The sequence below is a fragment of the Daldinia decipiens genome, assembly GCF_022478715.1.
Source record: "Daldinia decipiens strain CBS 113046 unplaced genomic scaffold F4813scaffold_6, whole genome shotgun sequence".
NCBI lineage: Eukaryota > Fungi > Ascomycota > Sordariomycetes > Xylariales > Hypoxylaceae > Daldinia > Daldinia decipiens.
The window spans coordinates 76,527-95,341 of NW_026054549.1; the positions used below are offsets into that span (position 1 = coordinate 76,527).

The window sequence follows — 18,815 nt, forward strand, 5'->3', positions numbered from 1 at the left end:
GTGTAAGACTTGCCAGTTTTCCGTTCAGATTGAATTGACGTCGAAGCCGAGCGGTTTCCCATTGTTTCTTCGTACTTTATTTTCTGTATAATACATTTTTGTTCCCCCCCTTCCACTCCATATTTTTTGTTGTTGTTTTTTTGTTATCAATTCCTTCTTCCTGTCTATTATGCATCTTTTGACACGGCAACGAATGACAATTTCTACAAAGGAACAACTGCCTACTCCAATAGAAGATTAACCCTACCTAACCTATGCAAGCAACTACACTTGGCCTACCTTGGGTCCCATGTCCGACTTGCCTAGATTTTATTTGCATGGTTCAAGGTCAACCAACCTGATCAGCCGACTCCGCATCGCGTTCTTACAAACATAAGACGTCGAAGTGGACTGCACAACTGCAGAACTGCAGAACGGCAAACCCCCCCAAGCTCGCCCCCCCACTGCAAAAGGACCCTTTAGATATCAATAGCCACTCCGCTGTGCCGTGCTCCTTTTTCTTGTACCAAACAGAAAAAAAGAAAATAAAAAATACAAGTCCGACCCTATTTTTCCTCTCCACTCGAAGTCGGTGCTCTTATTTCCATTATTATTCGTTATTATATTCGTTAAAAAGACGGTTTATTATTCGTCAATTATACACGACGTGTGGACGCCCTTTCCACACACACACCCCAGATTACCTTTCACTCGACACCCACGTACAACTATAATAAATGTTCACACAGCCTACGCCGCCATCGCCGGGTCTTTTCCCGCCTCTCACACCTTCCACAACCGCTCCACCGGCATCTCCCTCGTCTCCAGGTAGAGGCAGCAGGATACGGGGCTTAATACATCTACATCTCTTGTCGCGCGACACGTCCAGCCTCGTCCACCACAATAGGACCGTTCCTCAAGACACATCCACATCTGCACCTTCAATCCAGCCTGCTTCCCCCACCACCACATCCGCTGCTCCTCATGAGGTCGACTCCGACCCGCTCAATACATCAGATCCAAACGACGATTCGAGGACACATCGCCGCCGCGCCAGTAGATTCTCCGAGGCTGCTTCCGAGGCTTTGTTGATCTCAAGATCCGAATCAAATCCTCTAGTTGAGAACCAGGAGCATCTGCCGGACGTAAACATGACGCGGACACGGTCAGCAACCACGAGCGACGTCGCTCACGATGCGTTACCAACCATACGCTTCTCGGCATTCTTCGATACACGATCAAACCGGCCATCCCTTTCGTTCACTCCGATTTCGCGTACATTACCAACAGGCAAGGAAACAATTAAGGTTGGTAGATACTCAGAGCGGGAGAACCACGCCCTCGTACCTATCAACACACCGTCTGCTGCGCCTGTGGGTTTTAAGAGCAAGGTAGTAAGCCGTCGTCATTGCGAATTCTGGTTCGAGAAGGGGAAATGGTATATCAAAGACGTTAAAAGTTCTTCCGGGACATTTCTCAACCACATTCGTCTAAGTGCCCCTGGTACTGAGTCCAAGCCGTTTCCCATTAATGATGGCGACATAGTTCAGCTAGGAATAGACTTTAAGGGTGGGGAGGAGATGATTTACCGTTGCGTGAAAATGCGCATAGAGTTAAACAGAGGTTGGCAATCAAAACCTAACACCTTCAAGTACGTTTGTACATCATATCATTTTTGTAATTCCCGAAGAGTTTTCCTTCCTTATATTCGCACTTCGCTCTTTTTGTCATCTCGATGCGGCGACGACGGCTAACAAATCAACAGCATGGCAACACACAAGCGCTTAAGAGACTTGACGTCAACGTCAGCTTCATCAGCCCATGCGCAGGATTGCTCCATCTGCCTAAACGCGATAGCAGTACGTATTACCATTCTGAGCGCTATCAGATCTTACACTTTGTTTATTTGATACTAATACATCTCTCTAATAGCCCTGTCAATCTCTCTTTGTAGCGCCTTGCTCTCATACGTGGCATTTCAAGTGTATTCGGGAAATGTTAAACGGGCCGTCATGGCCAATCTTTATATGCCCGAACTGTCGAGCCACAGCTGATTTAGACGCCGAAGTAGACGAGCCGTCTGACGAATGGCAACAGCTAGACTCGGGCATAGACGATGCTCAGGAAGAGAGATCCACCCCTCCAGCTTCTCAACTCAACGGCGAAGCTGTGCCGCTTGCAATCTCCCAGTCGAATGTCGAAGTTCGCTCACGGCAGTCGTCCGGCGAAGGTGATGCGGGTGATGTGACAATGCAGATCGACGCTGCAGCAGCACAGTCAGTCCTATTAAGACATACCGTGACGGAGCCGGTCCCCATACCCAATGCGACACCACGTGTGAATAGTGGCGATCGGTCTACGACTAATCGGACACCATCACCAAACAGCAACCCCCCGGGGCCCAGTCACGAAGGCCCAATCACTCCACGCAACGACGCAGGCCCGTGGGTGTTTGATGGTAACCCAGCACGAGTAAGCCAAGAAAGTACTCGGCAGACTGGTATGAGCAGCCTGGACGCCGCAGCACAAGTTGAAGTGGACAGATCATAGAAAAGCTGCTGCCTTTTGTAGAGTTGAGGTTTATTTGTTGGCTAAAGTGGATACGTCTGCCCTTGAAGATTCGAGTGGAAGATAAGGAGAAGGGCGTCGTATAGCAATGCTGCAGTACCATATGTATAGTTGAAGATTGAAACCCGACGGATACGTCGTAGTCTTCGACAGCATACGCCCATATCACTGTTTTGAGATGGCTACGAGATACATTTTTGACCTATATTGGATTCTCATAGGTCACCCCGAGTATGGGAAGGGTTAGCGCAAGAGTGAGATTTGGACGATGCGGATTCGTTAGAATCAAGGGAAACTATATATTTATCTTTTATATGTTTACTCCCTATTCAAGAGATAGACCAAGTCTGGGCCTAAGAACTGGATATACCATACCGGACTGGGTCTAATGCCGATATCTAGGGAACGCGTACGGAGAGCGAGAAGGTAGGTCCGAAGATATCTCACAAGATGAGGCGGATGAGTGTATACCTCTCAGGAGTTAAGAAATATGGCTATTCGCAGGAACCTTAGTTCCGGCGTCTTTGGCCCAATTTGTCATTTGTCTTCCTTTTTCTTTCGGGGGATATTGGGGGTCTACGAAGCATCTGTCTACTGGAGTTGTTGTAAATTATAGAATGCATTCAAGGCTGAACCTGGGGGACATCAGCCATGGTTATGGGAGTCAGGCATATCTTGTGACGGCATAATAATATTATGAGTCGGTGATAATTTATAAAGTCACGACGGCGAGTTGAGATTTTGCACAGCCTTATGCTTCAGATGCAAATTTAGATGATACTCATGTTTGGAATAATGGGGCTCGTGCAGGATTGAGGCTCTTGGTATAGTTATAGCATTGAAGTTATAGGTTTACAGGTTTAGATGTTATAATTTATGCATTAAGTACAAGTAGTTATGTAGTTACCTACTTTTCAGCTATGTACGATACAGTTGCCCTTTACCCCAGCCCTATAAGCTTATTAATCAGGTCAAGTACTTACATACATGTAGTATTCCGTACAGAGTGGGGAAAGGGTACAATACAAGCATTGCATACATCTATACGGCAGCTTCGATCCATGCCGTCCGTATCCGCTATCCGCTATCCGCTAATGAGAGCTTAAAGACTTAGCTGCAACTTTAGGATTTGCGAGCTCGGAGACGGGCGTGAATTTCGGAGGGTCCAATCCTACACATTTCTTTACTTAGATGGTAGATTTTGTATCCGGTATCTATTTTTTTTGTTCATGTCATCAATGGATTCATTGTTAGGCCGGTCTTAGAGAAGAACAATAAGCCTCACCGACCAAAAATGGATTTATGATCTACGTTTTTTGCTGTTTCTTTTTTTGATTTTATATCTTCTTCTCTCTTCCGCTTTTCTGCAAGCCTTCTTCCCTCTTCCGCTTTTCTGCAGACCATCTTCTCGGGGTTCCTGCTAACGCCGAAAAAGCGAATTGACGTCGGAGACCAGAACCTTATATATTCTGGCTGCGCCCAATTTGATCGCCCGTCGACCCATCTTCTTTTGGTAGTTGGTAGACTAGAGCAAGCGTTACTTGGAGGGGCGACCGAGTCCCAAAGAACAAACTGCCCGGTGGTTGAGCGGACTGCTTGGAACGAACGCCATGGCGACTACTGCTGGGTACGATGCCAGACAATGGCCAGACAATGGCCAGACAATGCTGTTTAGAGCTTCACCAACTAATCAGAGCTGTAGGGCTTTCATAGCAGGCGGCATCGCCGCTTGTGGCGCCGTCACGGCCACACATCCCTTCGAGACGGTTAAGATTCGGTACGCATGCCATTGTCCCCTCGTCTAAACACACAAAGGGTTTCCGGAGAAAGCGGTTCGTCTGCAATGTGTAGTATGAGCTCTTGTCTCGGCGATAGATACCGTGTGTATACACCATGGCAAGACGCAGCTAACAGGGAATAGAATGCAGCTCCAAGGCGAGCTCCAGACCAAGGGCCACCAGCCGCACCACTACCGCGGGCCCTTCCACGGCGTCAGCGTTATCGTGCGGAACGAGGGCATACGCGGCCTATACCGCGGCATCGGGTGCGCTTACGTCTACCAAGTTCTCCTCAACGGGTGTCGGTTGGGGTTCTACGATCCCATGCGGAACCGGTTAGCTTCGCTACTGCTGCGCGACGGCGCGGCGCAGAACCTGGGGGTCAATATGTTCTGCGGCGCCAGCTCGGGCATGATCGGTGCGGCCGCCGGCAGTCCTTTTTTCCTCGTTAAGACGCGGCTCCAGAGCTACTCGCCCTTCTTGCCTGTCGGCACCCAGCACAACTACCGTAACGCCATTGACGGTCTCAGCCAGATATACCGCGCCGAGGGCTTCGGCGGCTTGTACCGCGGTGTCGGCGCTGCCATGATCCGCACGGGTTTCGGTAGCTCCGTCCAGCTGCCTACGTACTTCTTCGCCAAGAGGCGGCTCGTTAGGCATTTAGGTATGGAGGAGGGCGCGCCGCTGCACTTGGCTAGCAGTACGGTATCTGGGTTTGTTGTGTGCTGCTTTATGCACCCGCCTGGTAAGTCCCTAATCTCAGCCTATATCACTTTTAATATGACCCATACCCATTGGATAGATCAGACGCATGCTAACATAATATGACCCAAGATACGATTATGTCGCGGTTATACAACCAGAACGGCAACCTGTACAAGGGCGTATTTGATTGCCTAGGCAAGACGATCCGCACCGAGGGCATCCTAGCTATATATAAAGGTTTCCTGCCACACTTGGCGCGCATCTTACCTCATACTATATTAACGCTGTCACTGGCCGAGCAGACGAACAAGCTAATGCGCAAACTCGAGATCAAGATGTTGCCTGCTCCGACGCTAGGAAAGGCCTGAATAGGTCTATAGGAGGCATAGGTGCTGGACGACGTGACGTGACCGGGAACGGGAACGGCAAGGGGGACGGAAGGCTAGCTTGAACAAACAAACAAACAAACATGGTGTCGGTTAGGGAAGACATTATCTCAATAGAGGGAGGATATCCGGTATATGGTATACATTCACGGTATTCGGGTGCCACCACGTTCATCATAGAGATGGGGTAGGCGGGTTAATTATACTTCTGGCCTATATTTGAGCGCCATTTTCTCTCCGACTACGACTAGGGTCGGTAAGTTAGATATGGGACGGCGCCGTAGCTGGGACAGCTATGTCCGCTAGATTTACTAGTGGTATTCTTCTACGAGTAGAAATAAACATTTTGTTATTCACAGGCTTGCTTTAGCCACTGGTTTCTCTTATTGCTTGTTAAGGTGAAGGCAGGGAGGTGCCGAGATACATAGAGGTAGGTAAGCTAGGTAGCTAGCTATGTGCTATCCGCGTATAGACCGTTGGCATCCGTAGCATAGCCTCCGTCGAGTTGCCGCTCTGTCCCCGTTCCCATCCTCGTCATCGCCGATTTCACCCCGCCACCGCCCGTCGCCTAGTTCGTCGACTGGTGCGCCGCAGAGGCCGCAGTTAGTTCGCCCATTACTAGCATTGCTGCTTATTATTGTGTTCCCTTCGTGATCGTGACTATGACTGTGATCGTCGTCCGCAGGCCGCCGCAGCAACTTGCCCGTCGTACGCACGACGTTGGCCACGACGGAAGGGTAGCTGGCTTCGACTTCGCTGAAGTACCGCCCCAGCACGTCGTCGATACTCAGGTCCCGGTGCGAAACTACCGCGGCTACACCCCCGCCCCCGCCCCCGTTAGCAGCAGCACTGCTAATCCTGGCCGCTTCAGCCGGCGGTAAGATGCCAGTGAGCGCCGGCGACGTCTGCGAGAGATACAGCACGAGTTCCTTGCGGAACAGCTCGCGCAGCGGGCTGTAGATCGGGAGGAGGGGTCCGGGGGTCTCGGTCGGAAGCCCATTGGTTGTGGCAGTATCGTTGTTGTTGTTGTTGTTGTTGTTGTTATCGCTGCTACTACTACTACTACTATCGCCGGGAAATCCGTGGTCCGGACTGGAAGGGACCGGTACGGCGCCGTCGTTAACTAGCCATGGTAAGGAGAACCCTCTCCCTTTGGCCGTCTCGGAGAGCGTCAGCTCGGCGAGCGAGGTGGTGCTGTGGCCGAGGAGCAGGGCGTCGCAGCTTCGGGCGCGGGAGGCGGCGAGGAGGACGTGGCGGGTTAGGAGGCGCTTGATGTCGGCGCGGGAGGTTGTGGAGGGGAGGGATTGCAGGATTTGGGAGAGGCGGTGGGAGGGAGGGGTGGTGGTGGTGGTGGTGGTGGTGTCTTGAGAGGTAGGAATAGGAATGGGGGGAGTAGGGAGGGAGGTCCAGTCGATAGAAGGTAAATCGAGCGCAGAACTCAGGGGCACGGTTTGCAGGTTTGCGTCTGGGAAGCGGGTGCGGAAGGCGGCAATATAGGAAACTTCCCCGTCCCCGTCCTCGTCTCTTCCCCCCTCCCTCCCAGAAGGAGGAACAGTGTCGTCGACAACATGCACAGCAACGTACTCAAACCGAGACGTCTTCTGCCCCCTAGCGCGCTGCAGCCGCACATTCTCCGTCAACACGTGCAGCAGCGCCGTCGACGACGGCCCGCACGACAGCCCGACCAGGTACCGCTGCGGCCGCCTAGGGCCCTTGGTGGTGGTAGACGACCTCGGCGCGGCGGTTTCGCGCTGCAGGGCCTCGAGGCGCTTGATGGCTTTGCTGGATACGTAGTATGCGAAGCAGGTTCTGGGGGACGTTAGTGAGATGATATTTATATATATATATATATTAATATAATATTCCGTATGATAGATAAGAAATAAGAATAAGAATAAGAAACAGATAACTAGGTGTAATATATAGGTAAGTAATTCCACCTACTCGCATACCGTCTCGGCACCCCGCAAGTCGACGGTGCCTTCGTGGTCCTTGCACCGGTTGCACGGCCGAGAGGACCCCGCGGTCTCGGCCGGGGGGGTTGATGCCGCTGTCGTCATTGGGACAAGGCCTGGTTTACACTACATACCCCTCCGATGAAGATTTCTGGGTTGGGTGGAGACGGAGATTATTGAGGATGTGAGGATGAATGAGGAAGGTTGCTATTAATTAATAACACCCGTAGGGATGGCTTAGTCTTTTAAGTGCTGGTAACTAACCTAGTACCTAATATATATTAATATGTAGGTTAGGTAGGTAAGTTGGTAAGTTTAGGTATTGTACCTAGTTTAGGTACCTGTTAACCTAGTTAACTAACCTAGTTTTAAATTTAACTCATTAAGAATTCTTTTGCGGGAGTCACGTGGGTCCGTGTTTCTTAAGCTATACTTTGCCCCTGATACCTAAACGCACGATTATACTTCATTAACCTAACCTAGGTAGGTACCTAGGTATGCAATTCAGTATTCGGGAGATCGGTTCTTTGTTATGAGAGTTCACAGCTATATATATTTCTTCTCCTCTTCTATGAGCTATGAGACAGTTCAATAGGTAGCATTGCTCATCCTGTCGTACTAAACAGACAGGCGAAATCGCTCTCTTCAAACCACCGGCGGTCCTTCTCCCACGCGCGAGTTATCATATCTCTCCCGAGGCGTCCGCATTCTTCAACCTGCTCTACCGGCCCCCAACCCGGGACTATCATCCCAAAGGAGACCAGGTGAGCGCCGACTTGGATCGCCGTGCGGAAGGCAAAGTCCTCGCTCACTGGGCCATAGCCCTCTATAAATCCCTGAACCATAAATAGGCCGGCTGGTTTACCCTTGTATAGCTTCAACTCGTACAGTTCTGCGAGCATTTGGCCGACATCGAGGTTAGGCTTTCCTATCTGTGACATCTCCCAGTCGATCACGAACATTGGCACGTCTTCTCCCTCCTTAATTTGGGCCTTGGGAAGAAGAATGCTAGTGAGGCATATATCAGCAAATGGGCTACAAGAAACGAACGGGCCTGTATCACTTGCTTTCCCGTCCAAAAGTCGCCATGGATAACCTGGAGCTGATTGTCGTCCTCCAGCTCTGCCGCAGCCATCTTCCCCACCTCTTCGAAGACGCCTTCAGCGTCCCCGAGGACATCTGGGAACTGCTTGACTCGGTCTAGAAGCCATGAGGAATTGATTATGTGCTTCAACTGCTGCAACTCCTTATTTGCGGTTACCGTCCGTCGCAGCTCGGGTTGTTGCGCCGCCCAGTCGTGGAAGCCTTTAAGCCATCTTCCCAACGCCTTGCCAAGCTGGAGACTTTGGTGCTTTGTTGTCTCTAGATCAGCACCGGATACAACTGTCAAGGTATGCGTTTTTAAATCAATGCCGTTCTGTAGATACTCTTGAACTTGGGTGTTGTTCGTCTCGTCGAAATGGTATAATTTAGGCGTCCTGACGATGAAATGGTAAGGATCGCTCTCATCTGCCTTGCCGACGATGGGAAATGCTGATAGCGCTTTGAGACATTCTTCTTCGACGCGCTACCAAGAATTAGTGTATTTTATTGCAAATATGTAAGGCTACAGCTTTATTTGGTAGAAGCAACATACGCAACGAGATAGAGTCAACTTGAAGTCCGGTGAGTTCGCAACATAGTCCTCAGAATGCTTAACGGCAACTTGTTGCGTACCATCTTCAAGTGGCTGCATCAATGTTGCGCGGTATATGAAGTTAGCAGTTCCCCCTGATAATACATCGAGCGACGATGCTTCGTAAGGTGTTCCTTTGAGACTCTCAAGGACTTTAGATGTGATCTCCCCACGGCTTGCCGAAGTCATATTTGAAGTTAAAAAACTCTTTCGGGGGTGAATTAAATCAGTTCGATTATAAGAACGTAATGGCTTTGAGCACCGTTAAACTAAGCGCGGTACGAAAATCGTGGAATAAGGCTGAATACCTGGATAACTAAGATCAACTGCGCGACTTATTTTCCATAGGATATCGTTGATGGAAGACAAGTTTAGATTGATATATGTATATGTATATATATACATATAGTCTAGACAAGCAAAAACTTGACTCTTTTCATATTCATATCTCATCAGTCCTGAGCGCCCTGATGCAGTTGAAGCTATGATTGGATTAGGTCAAGCCACTTCGGCCAATGACTCAAGTCTAATGCAGTAGGTAATAGTCTTGATTCGCGGGATCTATGCAATTGTATGTAATATAAACCTATTCAAGGCTCGCTTGCCATTGCTAGTTCTTATGTAATTACTAATAACTCTATCTCTTAAGAAATAGAAAAGATTCAAAGGTGCTATGAGCCTATGACGAAAGACGGAAGTTGACAACAAAGTACCCAAGTATCTACCCCAATTCCCGGAAGCTATTGGCCAGGTACCACCGTATAACCTTTAGAGGTAAGAGCAAAAAGCTCTTCCCACCAATTAAAAATAGGACAAGGACCAGTTAGTCGGTATCTCAAACACGCCCTTGTTTCGTTTACTCTCCTTGACATCACTTCCCCCTTTCCATTGGTTTACCCCGACACCTTATAAGGCAATGGCTACGAGGGATCCGTTCCGATCGATAGGTTAGATTGGTTGGCCGCTTGCGATTAGCCCGGGGGGTCAAGGGGGTTTAGCTCGTGGGAGTGAGGGAACTACTATGTAAAGGGAATCTCGCGTGGCCGGGGATTGAATGGGCTAAAATAATGCAAATGATGCAAATGATGCAAATGGCAGGTTATGGCAGGTTATGGCAGGCTATGGCAGGCTATGGCAAGCTGAATCTAATATAGGCAATAACCCCAGGACTTGTAAAATTGAACTTTGTTTCTCATAAAGTGTTTCCCCCCCATCTGCCGTCTTTTCCACTACTATGTAATAACCTTGTTCACCTTTTTCTTTTTCTTGTTTTCAAAGAAGACGCTATTGTCACTGTCACTGTCACTGTCACTGTCACTGTCACTGTCACTGTTACTGTTACTATGGCTCTGGTTTTGGCTTAATATTGTCGCGAACACGACGTGCCAAAAACAGAGGAGCTGCGCTTCGTTTTCTTCAGCATACCATTTTGTGTGCTTGTTTCGCGTTGACTGCATTGGTGGTTTAATATTTTGTCGTTAGAACCGCCTTCGAGTTTCCGTTTGTTATCTTTTGCGTATAATTGGCGTCGAGTGGCTGCTCCTATCGTTCTGCATGCCTATCCGCCTACCCGCCTGTCTAAGCAACACGCCTTGGGGCCTAGGTACTGCCCGACCCTCTCACAAATCTACGTCTCGCGCCGTACTAAAAGGTCTTCCGCCATTTGTAGCCTCCTGATACAACTCGTGTTTCGGCGTGTCTGCTTGTTCGATCTAGCCAGATCCGACTGTGCAGACCTCACGTTGTTTGGCTAAAACGTCAGGCCACCTTATATGCTATCAAGCTATACTCTCGGAGAATATCTGATTTCCTCAATTTTCTTTGGTTCTGTCAATTTGGTTGATAGCGGTCTGTTGCGAAGACACCGGATTATCGCGAAAGGATCCTTCTCCGAAGATGACGCATCGTCGGCAACGGTCGCGACGAGTCTTAGATCTCACGGCACTGCTGGCTATGGTCTCGACCTCGTCGGCTGTCAACTTAACTCAGTTCCAGCTCATTATATCCAACAGCATACCGAAAAGCTGCATTCGTGCCTATCAGACGGAAATAGACGGCTGCAAGGTTGATGATTTCACAGGTGGTAGACAATGTTCGGCAAGCTGTGTGAAGGGAGTCCAGCAGGTGCAGGATCTTGTACAAGAAGCTTGCGGGGATCTTAATGTCAGCCACAAGTCATTGCTCGGGATCGTGTTGTCGGGTGATTTAGTCGATACTCTTTGTCCTGGTCAGGATCCGACGTCGGTCACTACGACCGTACAACCATCGTCGACCAAGGGGGGATCCTCAACAATCGTCACGGCGCCGACAAGTTCCCCGACGGACACGAGCCGCACTACCGAAAAGACGACATCTACGACGTCAAGCACGAGTGCAAGTGCAAGTGCAAGTGCAAGTGCAAGTACCAGCGCCAGTGGCCAATCCACAACAACTCAATCTACAACAGATCAAGAAATATCATCACCAACAGCCACGGCTACCAACTCGCCTACCGATACTACATCGAAACAGAACACGGCACAGCCTACTACGCCGAGTGAGCCGACGCAATCAACGTCGTCTGACGCTGGTGCGCCAATACCTTTTTTCGCCGGTGCGCCATTTGATACTTTACCTCCAGAGCAAGGCTTGAGCACGGTTCTCTCACCAAGATATTGCAAGGAAGCCCTAGTAGTTGCGATATGTGCTGCTATGTTATTGTTGCGGTAGCGGTTCAACTTAAAGTCTTAGAATGTATATCCGAGCATGTAACAGTATTTGTAATGTTTAAAGGGGATGGGAAGGATAGGAGCGATAGGACAAATGATACCAATCACGAGGTGCTGGAGACAGGGTACTGGGGATAGCGATACCATGAGCCATTATAATTTCGGGGTGAAGCGTTAGAGAGGCGGCATGGGTTATCTGCGACTGGGAGCAGTCTATTGGGATGGAGAGTAGATATTTCGAAATTAGACGTTGAAGTTTTGTTATAGGAGATGTCACTACCGAGCTGCCGAGTGGCTTATAAGATTAAGCTTGGTGGGGGTTTGTACACTACATAGTAGAAATGAGAAACGTCATAGTATGAGATTTAAGCACCTGAAGTCACTTACGCTTTACTGTATGTTTTGCACCTACGAGTTATGACATTACCTAATGCGAGTGCCGTATTGTACAAGTTGCATGATGTCGGTGTGGGTAAAATGAAGGCGGTGGAATTCTGCCAATCTGGCTAAACCTCGATTGGCTAGCATTAGCTACCTAGGTTAGCCGTATGTTAGCTAGGTAGCTTTAGAACCTCCCCGAACCGGAGTGTGCCGAGGTAAGGAGAGAAGGTGCGAACTATGCAACGCTTTAAATATGTAATAACCACCGGCGCCGGCGTCTCGTAACCCACTACAGCACTACAGCACTACAGCACCTACTGTCGTACTACAGAGACAGAATCGCTCTGTCCTTTGTTCGTTATTGCGTTTCTTTGCTTAGGCACCTAACCTACCATTCATTTCGTTGTCGTCTTTTAACTACAAAAGGTAGGTACACATTAGGTACTTAAAGGTACACCAGTCCCAGTCATTGTTATTAAACCTCAACGTCAGGTCCTACGTTAAACCTACCTACCTACCTACCTACCTACACATTATATATAACCCTTTTATCGATACTAGAGCCTGTATCTGCGTATCCAAACGCACATAATTACATGGTCCATCCAGCCAAGAAGTCCACCTAAACACAGCAACCATGAGCGCCACCGAAATCACCACATCCGCCACCGCGGACCTGCCCTCGGGCGATCCCGTACCATCCGCCATTCCGCTGCCCGTCGCCAAGCCAAAGCCCTTCCCGATCAAAGAAGTCATCACGGCCGCACCCTCGAACATCGATGCTTTTCTAGCCCATCTCCAGCGGTGTCTGCAGACGCCCTCGGGCATCGACACCGCGCTGCTGTTCCTATGCTACTCCTCGCGCTTCTCCGCCTCTATCCTCGAACACCTGACCCGCCCCGCCATCCAGCGCAGCGCCCAGCAACTCCTCGCTCTCGCCGCCAGTCTGCCCCCCTCCGCCACCCTGGTATTCACCGCCAAAGCGCTGCCCGGCCGCAGCGCTGCCCTCGCCCTGGTCTTCGCTAAGCGATTGCGCGCTCTCAGCGCCATGGTGACCGACGCTAGGACTTTCCTCCGGTTGTGGGGGTTGCTGAACATGTACTTCTGGCTCCGCCGCCTCGTGGCTAAGAAGACGGCGGGAGAGGCCGAGAAGAAGACGGACAAGCTCGAGACGGCCATCTCCTGGTTCCAGCTGTCCACCTGCGTCGTCTTCCAAGCCCTCGAGAACGGCGCGTATCTCTCCTCCAAAGGCGTCCTGGGCTGGGCGCCCGCCACCCAACGCCGTGCTTCGCTCTGGAGCGCGCGGTTCTGGGCTGCGTTCGTGGGCGCCGAGGTCGGCCGTCTGCTGTACGAGAACCGGAAGCGCGGGCAGCGGGCTCGCGCCGAGAAGTTCGCTGATGGGAAGACGGCGGCGGAGGTCCAGGCAGAAGAGACCGAGTGGACTGCGACCTGGCGCAAGACCCTCCTGCGCAACCTCGCTTGGGCCCCGCTTACGCTGCACTGGAGCTCCGAGACGGGGCTGCTGAGTGAGACGGCCGTGGGGGCGCTGGCTTGCGTGCCGGGGGTTATACAGATGAGGGATTTGTGGAGGAAGACTGCTGCCGAGTAGATGGGACCTTTACTCACGTGAAAAGAAGCCGGTTTTATATAGACGCGTGAGCTGTCCAGATTCGCTTGGGTGGCAGTGCAGGTTACGGAAGAGGCAATACAGCCGTTGCTAGTTTATCTTTATTTCTGCTGCGCGGGGAGATTGGCTCTACGGGGTATGATAAGGGAGACGTCGTGATGAAAAGAAAGTAAAGGAGAATGAATGACTTGAGCGTGTATTGGGATTTAATGGGCTTTTCGTCTATTCTCGATGTCGATTGATCTACGAAGATGGTATGGCGTGTATAGATCCGAATACATATAATACAAGAAAATAGAATCCAAACCTATGTTTTGCTCCAGTTGTTCTGACTAGGATCTCGGGGTACCAATAACGTTTATCGAATATCAATCATAACTGTCTGGGTAGTAAAATAAGCATTTATTATCTCGTTGAGTAGGTATATAGTTACTTTATGTATTAACTAACTAACTAACTATATAAACTTAACAGTTTTCTTTTCCAACAAATCGCCCCCTTTTCCCAATGCCAATATGTTAAGCTCGTTCTTACCCCTATCCGCGAAAACTTATTATTCTAGGTTCTACTATTATAAGGTAGGTAGTAATAGGGGTTATTAGCTTAGTCGTAGCGCTTTAGACCTAATATATGTTTCAAGTAACGGGTAACTAGCTATAAGTTATTCTATTACTTAACTCCAGGGTGAAGAAACGTAAGTAGGTGTGTGGATCATAGGCTTTTCTTAGGATAAGGCGAGCATCGACTAGTATATAGACCTTGGTAAGAAAGGAGACCAAGTGCATCGTCTAATAACAGTATCTTCGTAAGACTACTTCATGTATGGGTAAACAATGCTCACTTCAAAAATGATATGAACTACAGGAGACGATAAAACTGATAGATATACAAATGTATTATTATTTATCATATTAAACATTAACTAGCTGATTGTCTGGGGGTATTAATATAGTTTGTAGGCTTTAAAGGGGGTTGGATAGCATAGATGAGTCAATGGTATGACCCTGTTGCTATTTGTGTCATAAAGGGGGTAATACTCTTTGCCCGTATAATAATTTCTATAGTTGATTGGTATAGAAACCAAAGCAGTCGCCTGAGTATTCATCAGGTGTGCTTAAGAACCAAGGTAAAGATTGGAATACTAAGCGTTGATGTGCTCTAGTCCGAGAAGCAATCAATATCAGTATCCTGTAACAACTTCATGTTGTATGGGGGTTCGCCCTGGTGGGTTCGGGATTTACTGTCGTAGGTAAACTGCCGTCCTATAGGCATTAGATAGCGTGGCTATTTATGCTTCCGCGATTGTGTTCGAACACGCAATCCGTTGTTAGGTAGTGACTAATATGGCAGCTTTCAGTCCCTTTCGTTTCCAAGCCATCTGTTTCCCCGCAGTGCTTAGCAGCACACTCGCATCGCGTCTCAGGGCCATATATTCCTGGCCCGTAGACAATTATACTGCGATATCACCTTCACCCGTTCACCATTACCATCACAGCCATCTCTTGACCTTAACCCTTGATAGAACATCAACCGGAAATATGGCCGATTCCATAATCTCCATTCCCGATGTTATCAGGCTGACTGCTAAGGTCGCCAAAAGCTTTGTGGAGTACGGGAGACAGGTCAAGGATGCCCCCAGGCTAATTATGAATATCCACTTAGAGGTCAATGCTCTAAAGACCATCCTGGAGACTCTTTACATGACTCTAGGTGATAATGAGGGGTCTACCCAGAGGGCAGGGCTTTCCGATTCCCTAAACCAGTGCAAGCGAATATTGAACGAGCTTCAGTTGTTGGTGTTACCGGAAGTAGAAACAGAGTCTGACGAGGAAGAGCTCCCCGACAAGAAGACACCACGGAATACGCAGAATCCTTTTCGTAGATTTGGACACGGAAGAGCAACACCCGCACCATCTCGTCACCAGCATAATGAAAGCTCCAAAGTAGACCACCTGCTATCTTTGATGCAGACCCAGATCGGCCCCGAGCACCATCTCGCACAGCCCGAGCCACATATCTTCAACATGAACCAAACCGTTCCTAGAGGGCCAGCACGGTCGCCTCGTAGGCGTCCGATAATCAATCTTTCGACGCGGTTCAAATGGCCATTGTTCCAGAAGGGCAAGGCAGAGGAGTTACTAAAACAGCTCGAGAGGCAGAAAACCCAGCTGAGTTTAGCGGTACAGACCGATAATGCGTGAGTCAAGCTGTGCTACTTCGTAGAGTGCTAGCTGACTTCTTCTGACAGCATGAACCTCAACTCTATCGCCCATTCCATAAAGGATATTGAGGCTAATCTTAACGGTAATATAAGCCCCCGAGTTATTCCAGAACGTGAGCGCCGGCTAAGACTGGAGAGTAATAGATAACGAGAAGAGAGCAGTCTTGGCTTGGTTGTGCCCCAGAATTGACATGCATGAGTTCCATCGTGAACAACACGACAAGCAGGAGGACGAGACATGCGAATGGATAACCACTTCTCGCGGCTGGAAGCAATGGCTTAACGGAGGCTCATATGAGCCCAACGGCTACCGCCGTTTCATATGGATCTACGGCATCCCCGGCGCTGGAAAGACGGTTTTGGCATCGTTTCTCATCGATAGTGTTGCGGTCCATTGTCGAGCGACGGGATATTCATACTACTATTGCCACAATGAACGAAACCAGGATGAGACAATCCACTTCCTGCGTTGGGTAGTAGGAGATTTGAGCCGACAGATCGATCGCTTTATCCCTAAGGAATTAGATAAGCTTAGCCAATCCCAACGTTTCACTATCGAAGGCCTTATGGACTGCTTCGCAGCCATTTCTAGAAAGTTTAAGAGTGAAGGCCGTCGGGTGTACCTAGTGATCGATGCCGTGGACGAAAGCAAAAAACCGCGCAAAAGGTTGCTCGACGTGCTGATCGCAATGGGCACGGATATAACTTATGAGAACGTCTCAATATTGATGACGAGCCGTGAAGAGGAAGATATTGGAGACGCAATGGCTCAGACTGCGAGCAGCGCACAGCGTTCACTTCCAAGTACGGTCCGTGATTCAGATGTCTTAAGCAGTGCCTTTATGCCTTATACGTCTATCACGATGTCGAATAGCGATGTTATGCGAGCGATCCAGAAATACGTTGAGAAGCAGTTTGAACGAAACGCCAAGTTCAGACTGTGGGCGCCAGATTTTAGGGCAGAGATAGAGAAAAAGCTGGCGAGAAATGCTAGAGGAATGTGAGTATCTAATGGCCATGTTTTCAAGAGAGTCCAGTTAACCCTTTCCCAGGTTCCGATGGGTTGCATGCCAGATCGATATTCTCGAACGTATCTATATGGACTCAGACAAGGTGTCGAAAGCACTGGATGATTTGCCGGAGACGCTGTTCGACACGTACGAGAGAATACTCAAAAGCATACAGTCAGAACAGCACGCATTCGCTCGCACGGCTCTGGCGCTAATATGTAGCAACACCTTCAAGGTCAAGAGCGCCGACGTATTAGTGCAGGCATCGCTCCACGATGTTCGACATGGCGCAATGCACAAGTATGATGTCGAGACATTAAAAGACATTCTCGGCTGTCTAATCAAGGTAACCAATTTGAGGAAAAGGCCTCAGTCCAAGCTCAGACGTGACGATGATTCTCCCCTTCAGAAAGTTGCCGTCGCTCATTATACCGTCAGGGAGTTCCTCTTTGCGAAATCAAAAAAAGATGGGGAACCAAGACCGGCCGGCGAATTTGCTCTGTCGGATGGTAGTATCCGCGTACTAGAGACACAGGTCGTGTTTAATGGTTTGCTGCAATGGGGGAGAAATCGTCCTCCAAACTCACGATTTCCCACTCGCTATGAGGAACACTGCCTGGAAATGAGTGAATGGGCCATGCGAGGAGCCCGGCAAAACTTGCTCATCAAGAATCATGGCGTATGGGAATCAGTAGTGCAGTGCTTGATCCCTGGCAGACCACACATCAAAGCCATTACAAATTCAAATCTCCGTAAACACTTTCCACGGTGGGCAAAGCTGAGTGCACTCGATGAGCTGTCACCGGTACAACAGCCTCAGGCAGCTCCTAATAGGCGGTTCCGACAAGAGACGGGTATTTTGGCGAGCCTCATCTTGCTCAATTGGCCGGAATTTGCGCAAAAATACCTCAAGGACGCCAATTTCCAGGTCTTATCACCCGAAGCAAAGCATGCCGTCTGGACGAATAAATTCACCATCAACCAGCTGGATAATACGGATATTCCACGCACGTTTGAAAAGGGGAAGCCGATCACACTTCTCCAACTGTGTGTGTCGTGGAAACGTCCCGAGTTCTTAGAGCTCTTCATTGATGCCGGAGCGAATTTTACTCATGAGCCCGATATCATATTTACGGCTCTTGAAAATCCCTGGGGTCTCGATGAAATCGAAAGTGATGCATCTGTTACCAGCCAGCTCTTAAAGATGCTCCTCGAAGCAGGCGCGGATCCTAACCCACCCGGCTATTTATATACGCCTCTTCAATTTGCGGTACACCACCTCGAAGAAAGCTGGGTCCAGAGTCTGCTTATTGAGGCCCGCGATGCCAATTTAATCGGGGACCCCAAGGGAAAGGATCCATATAGACTTAAAGACAAGGAGAAAGATCTTAAGGAGGGAGAAGATCCTTGGTACAGCTTACATCCTCTTGAGATATGTCGTAGAACGACGCCAGGACCAGACAACGATGGATCAGAAGGCCTAAATAGCAAGGCCAAGAAGCGGATAGAACAGCTGTTAATTCAGTACGGGGCAGAAATTGAGCCCGACGTGATCGATGTCTCATCAGATAGTCCAGACGAAGGTACCTAAGGCAAGTCTGGTACCGAAGTAGCCGTCGTGCACTCAAAATCAGTTTCCCTTCTGCGACGGATAACAAATTTTGTATAGGCTGAATAAGCCTAATATAAGCTAAAATAGGTGAATAGTGAGGTGGGAAGTAGTCTAGACGATGTAGATGGTGCAAGGAGGAAATATGATTTATATCTCTACCATTGAACTGTGCTGCTCTTTCCCAACGAAGTCGAAGTGTACGCTCGTATT

At 49.2% G+C, this 18,815-nt stretch overlaps 7 protein-coding genes across 7 annotated transcripts; 5 read left to right on the forward strand and 2 right to left on the reverse strand.

Moving 5' to 3' along the window:
- Positions 1 to 1,130: 1,130 nt before the first annotated feature.
- F4813DRAFT_379176 (RING finger protein) lies at positions 1,131 to 2,529 on the forward strand (the record flags this gene model as incomplete). The annotated part of the gene is made up of 3 exons (XM_049245418.1): positions 1,131 to 1,630; positions 1,745 to 1,838; positions 1,912 to 2,529. 3 exons carry the CDS (start codon positions 1,131 to 1,133, stop codon positions 2,527 to 2,529), a joined length of 1,212 nt encoding a protein of 403 aa, XP_049102282.1.
- A 952-nt stretch (positions 2,530 to 3,481) lies between these two features.
- On the forward strand, positions 3,482 to 5,775 carry F4813DRAFT_349559 (mitochondrial carrier). Its single transcript, XM_049242186.1, has 5 exons — positions 3,482 to 3,757; positions 3,983 to 4,174; positions 4,250 to 4,324; positions 4,469 to 5,070; positions 5,160 to 5,775. The coding sequence occupies exons 2-5, from the start codon at positions 4,158 to 4,160 to the stop codon at positions 5,396 to 5,398; spliced, it is 933 nt and encodes a 310-aa protein (XP_049102283.1). The 5' UTR covers positions 3,482 to 3,757; positions 3,983 to 4,157; the 3' UTR covers positions 5,399 to 5,775.
- On the reverse strand, positions 5,776 to 7,697 carry F4813DRAFT_349561 (uncharacterized protein). The gene is made up of 2 exons (XM_049242188.1): positions 7,361 to 7,697; positions 5,776 to 7,225 (listed from the first exon to the last, which is right to left on the reverse strand). The coding sequence occupies exons 1-2, from the start codon at positions 7,474 to 7,476 to the stop codon at positions 5,875 to 5,877; spliced, it is 1,467 nt and encodes a 488-aa protein (XP_049102284.1). The 5' UTR covers positions 7,477 to 7,697; the 3' UTR covers positions 5,776 to 5,874.
- A 207-nt stretch (positions 7,698 to 7,904) lies between these two features.
- F4813DRAFT_349564 (kinase-like domain-containing protein) lies at positions 7,905 to 9,684 on the reverse strand. Its single transcript, XM_049242189.1, has 3 exons — positions 9,008 to 9,684; positions 8,439 to 8,938; positions 7,905 to 8,379 (listed from the first exon to the last, which is right to left on the reverse strand). Exons 1-3 carry the CDS (start codon positions 9,233 to 9,235, stop codon positions 7,977 to 7,979), a joined length of 1,131 nt encoding a protein of 376 aa, XP_049102285.1. The 5' UTR covers positions 9,236 to 9,684; the 3' UTR covers positions 7,905 to 7,976.
- Positions 9,685 to 10,942: 1,258 nt separating this feature from the next.
- On the forward strand, positions 10,943 to 11,755 carry F4813DRAFT_386524 (uncharacterized protein; the record flags this gene model as incomplete). The annotated part of the gene is made up of 1 exon (XM_049246431.1): positions 10,943 to 11,755. One exon carries the CDS (start codon positions 10,943 to 10,945, stop codon positions 11,753 to 11,755), a length of 813 nt encoding a protein of 270 aa, XP_049102286.1.
- Positions 11,756 to 12,399: 644 nt separating this feature from the next.
- On the forward strand, positions 12,400 to 14,212 carry F4813DRAFT_349574 (uncharacterized protein). The gene has a single exon (XM_049242190.1). It carries the CDS (start codon positions 12,773 to 12,775, stop codon positions 13,742 to 13,744), a length of 972 nt encoding a protein of 323 aa, XP_049102287.1. The 5' UTR covers positions 12,400 to 12,772; the 3' UTR covers positions 13,745 to 14,212.
- Positions 14,213 to 15,300: 1,088 nt separating this feature from the next.
- Positions 15,301 to 18,584, forward strand: F4813DRAFT_379180 (uncharacterized protein; the record flags this gene model as incomplete). Its single annotated transcript, XM_049245419.1, has 4 exons — positions 15,301 to 15,959; positions 16,011 to 16,066; positions 16,128 to 16,983; positions 17,036 to 18,584. 4 exons carry the CDS (start codon positions 15,301 to 15,303, stop codon positions 18,582 to 18,584), a joined length of 3,120 nt encoding a protein of 1,039 aa, XP_049102288.1.
- Between the last annotated feature and the right edge of the window lie 231 nt (positions 18,585 to 18,815).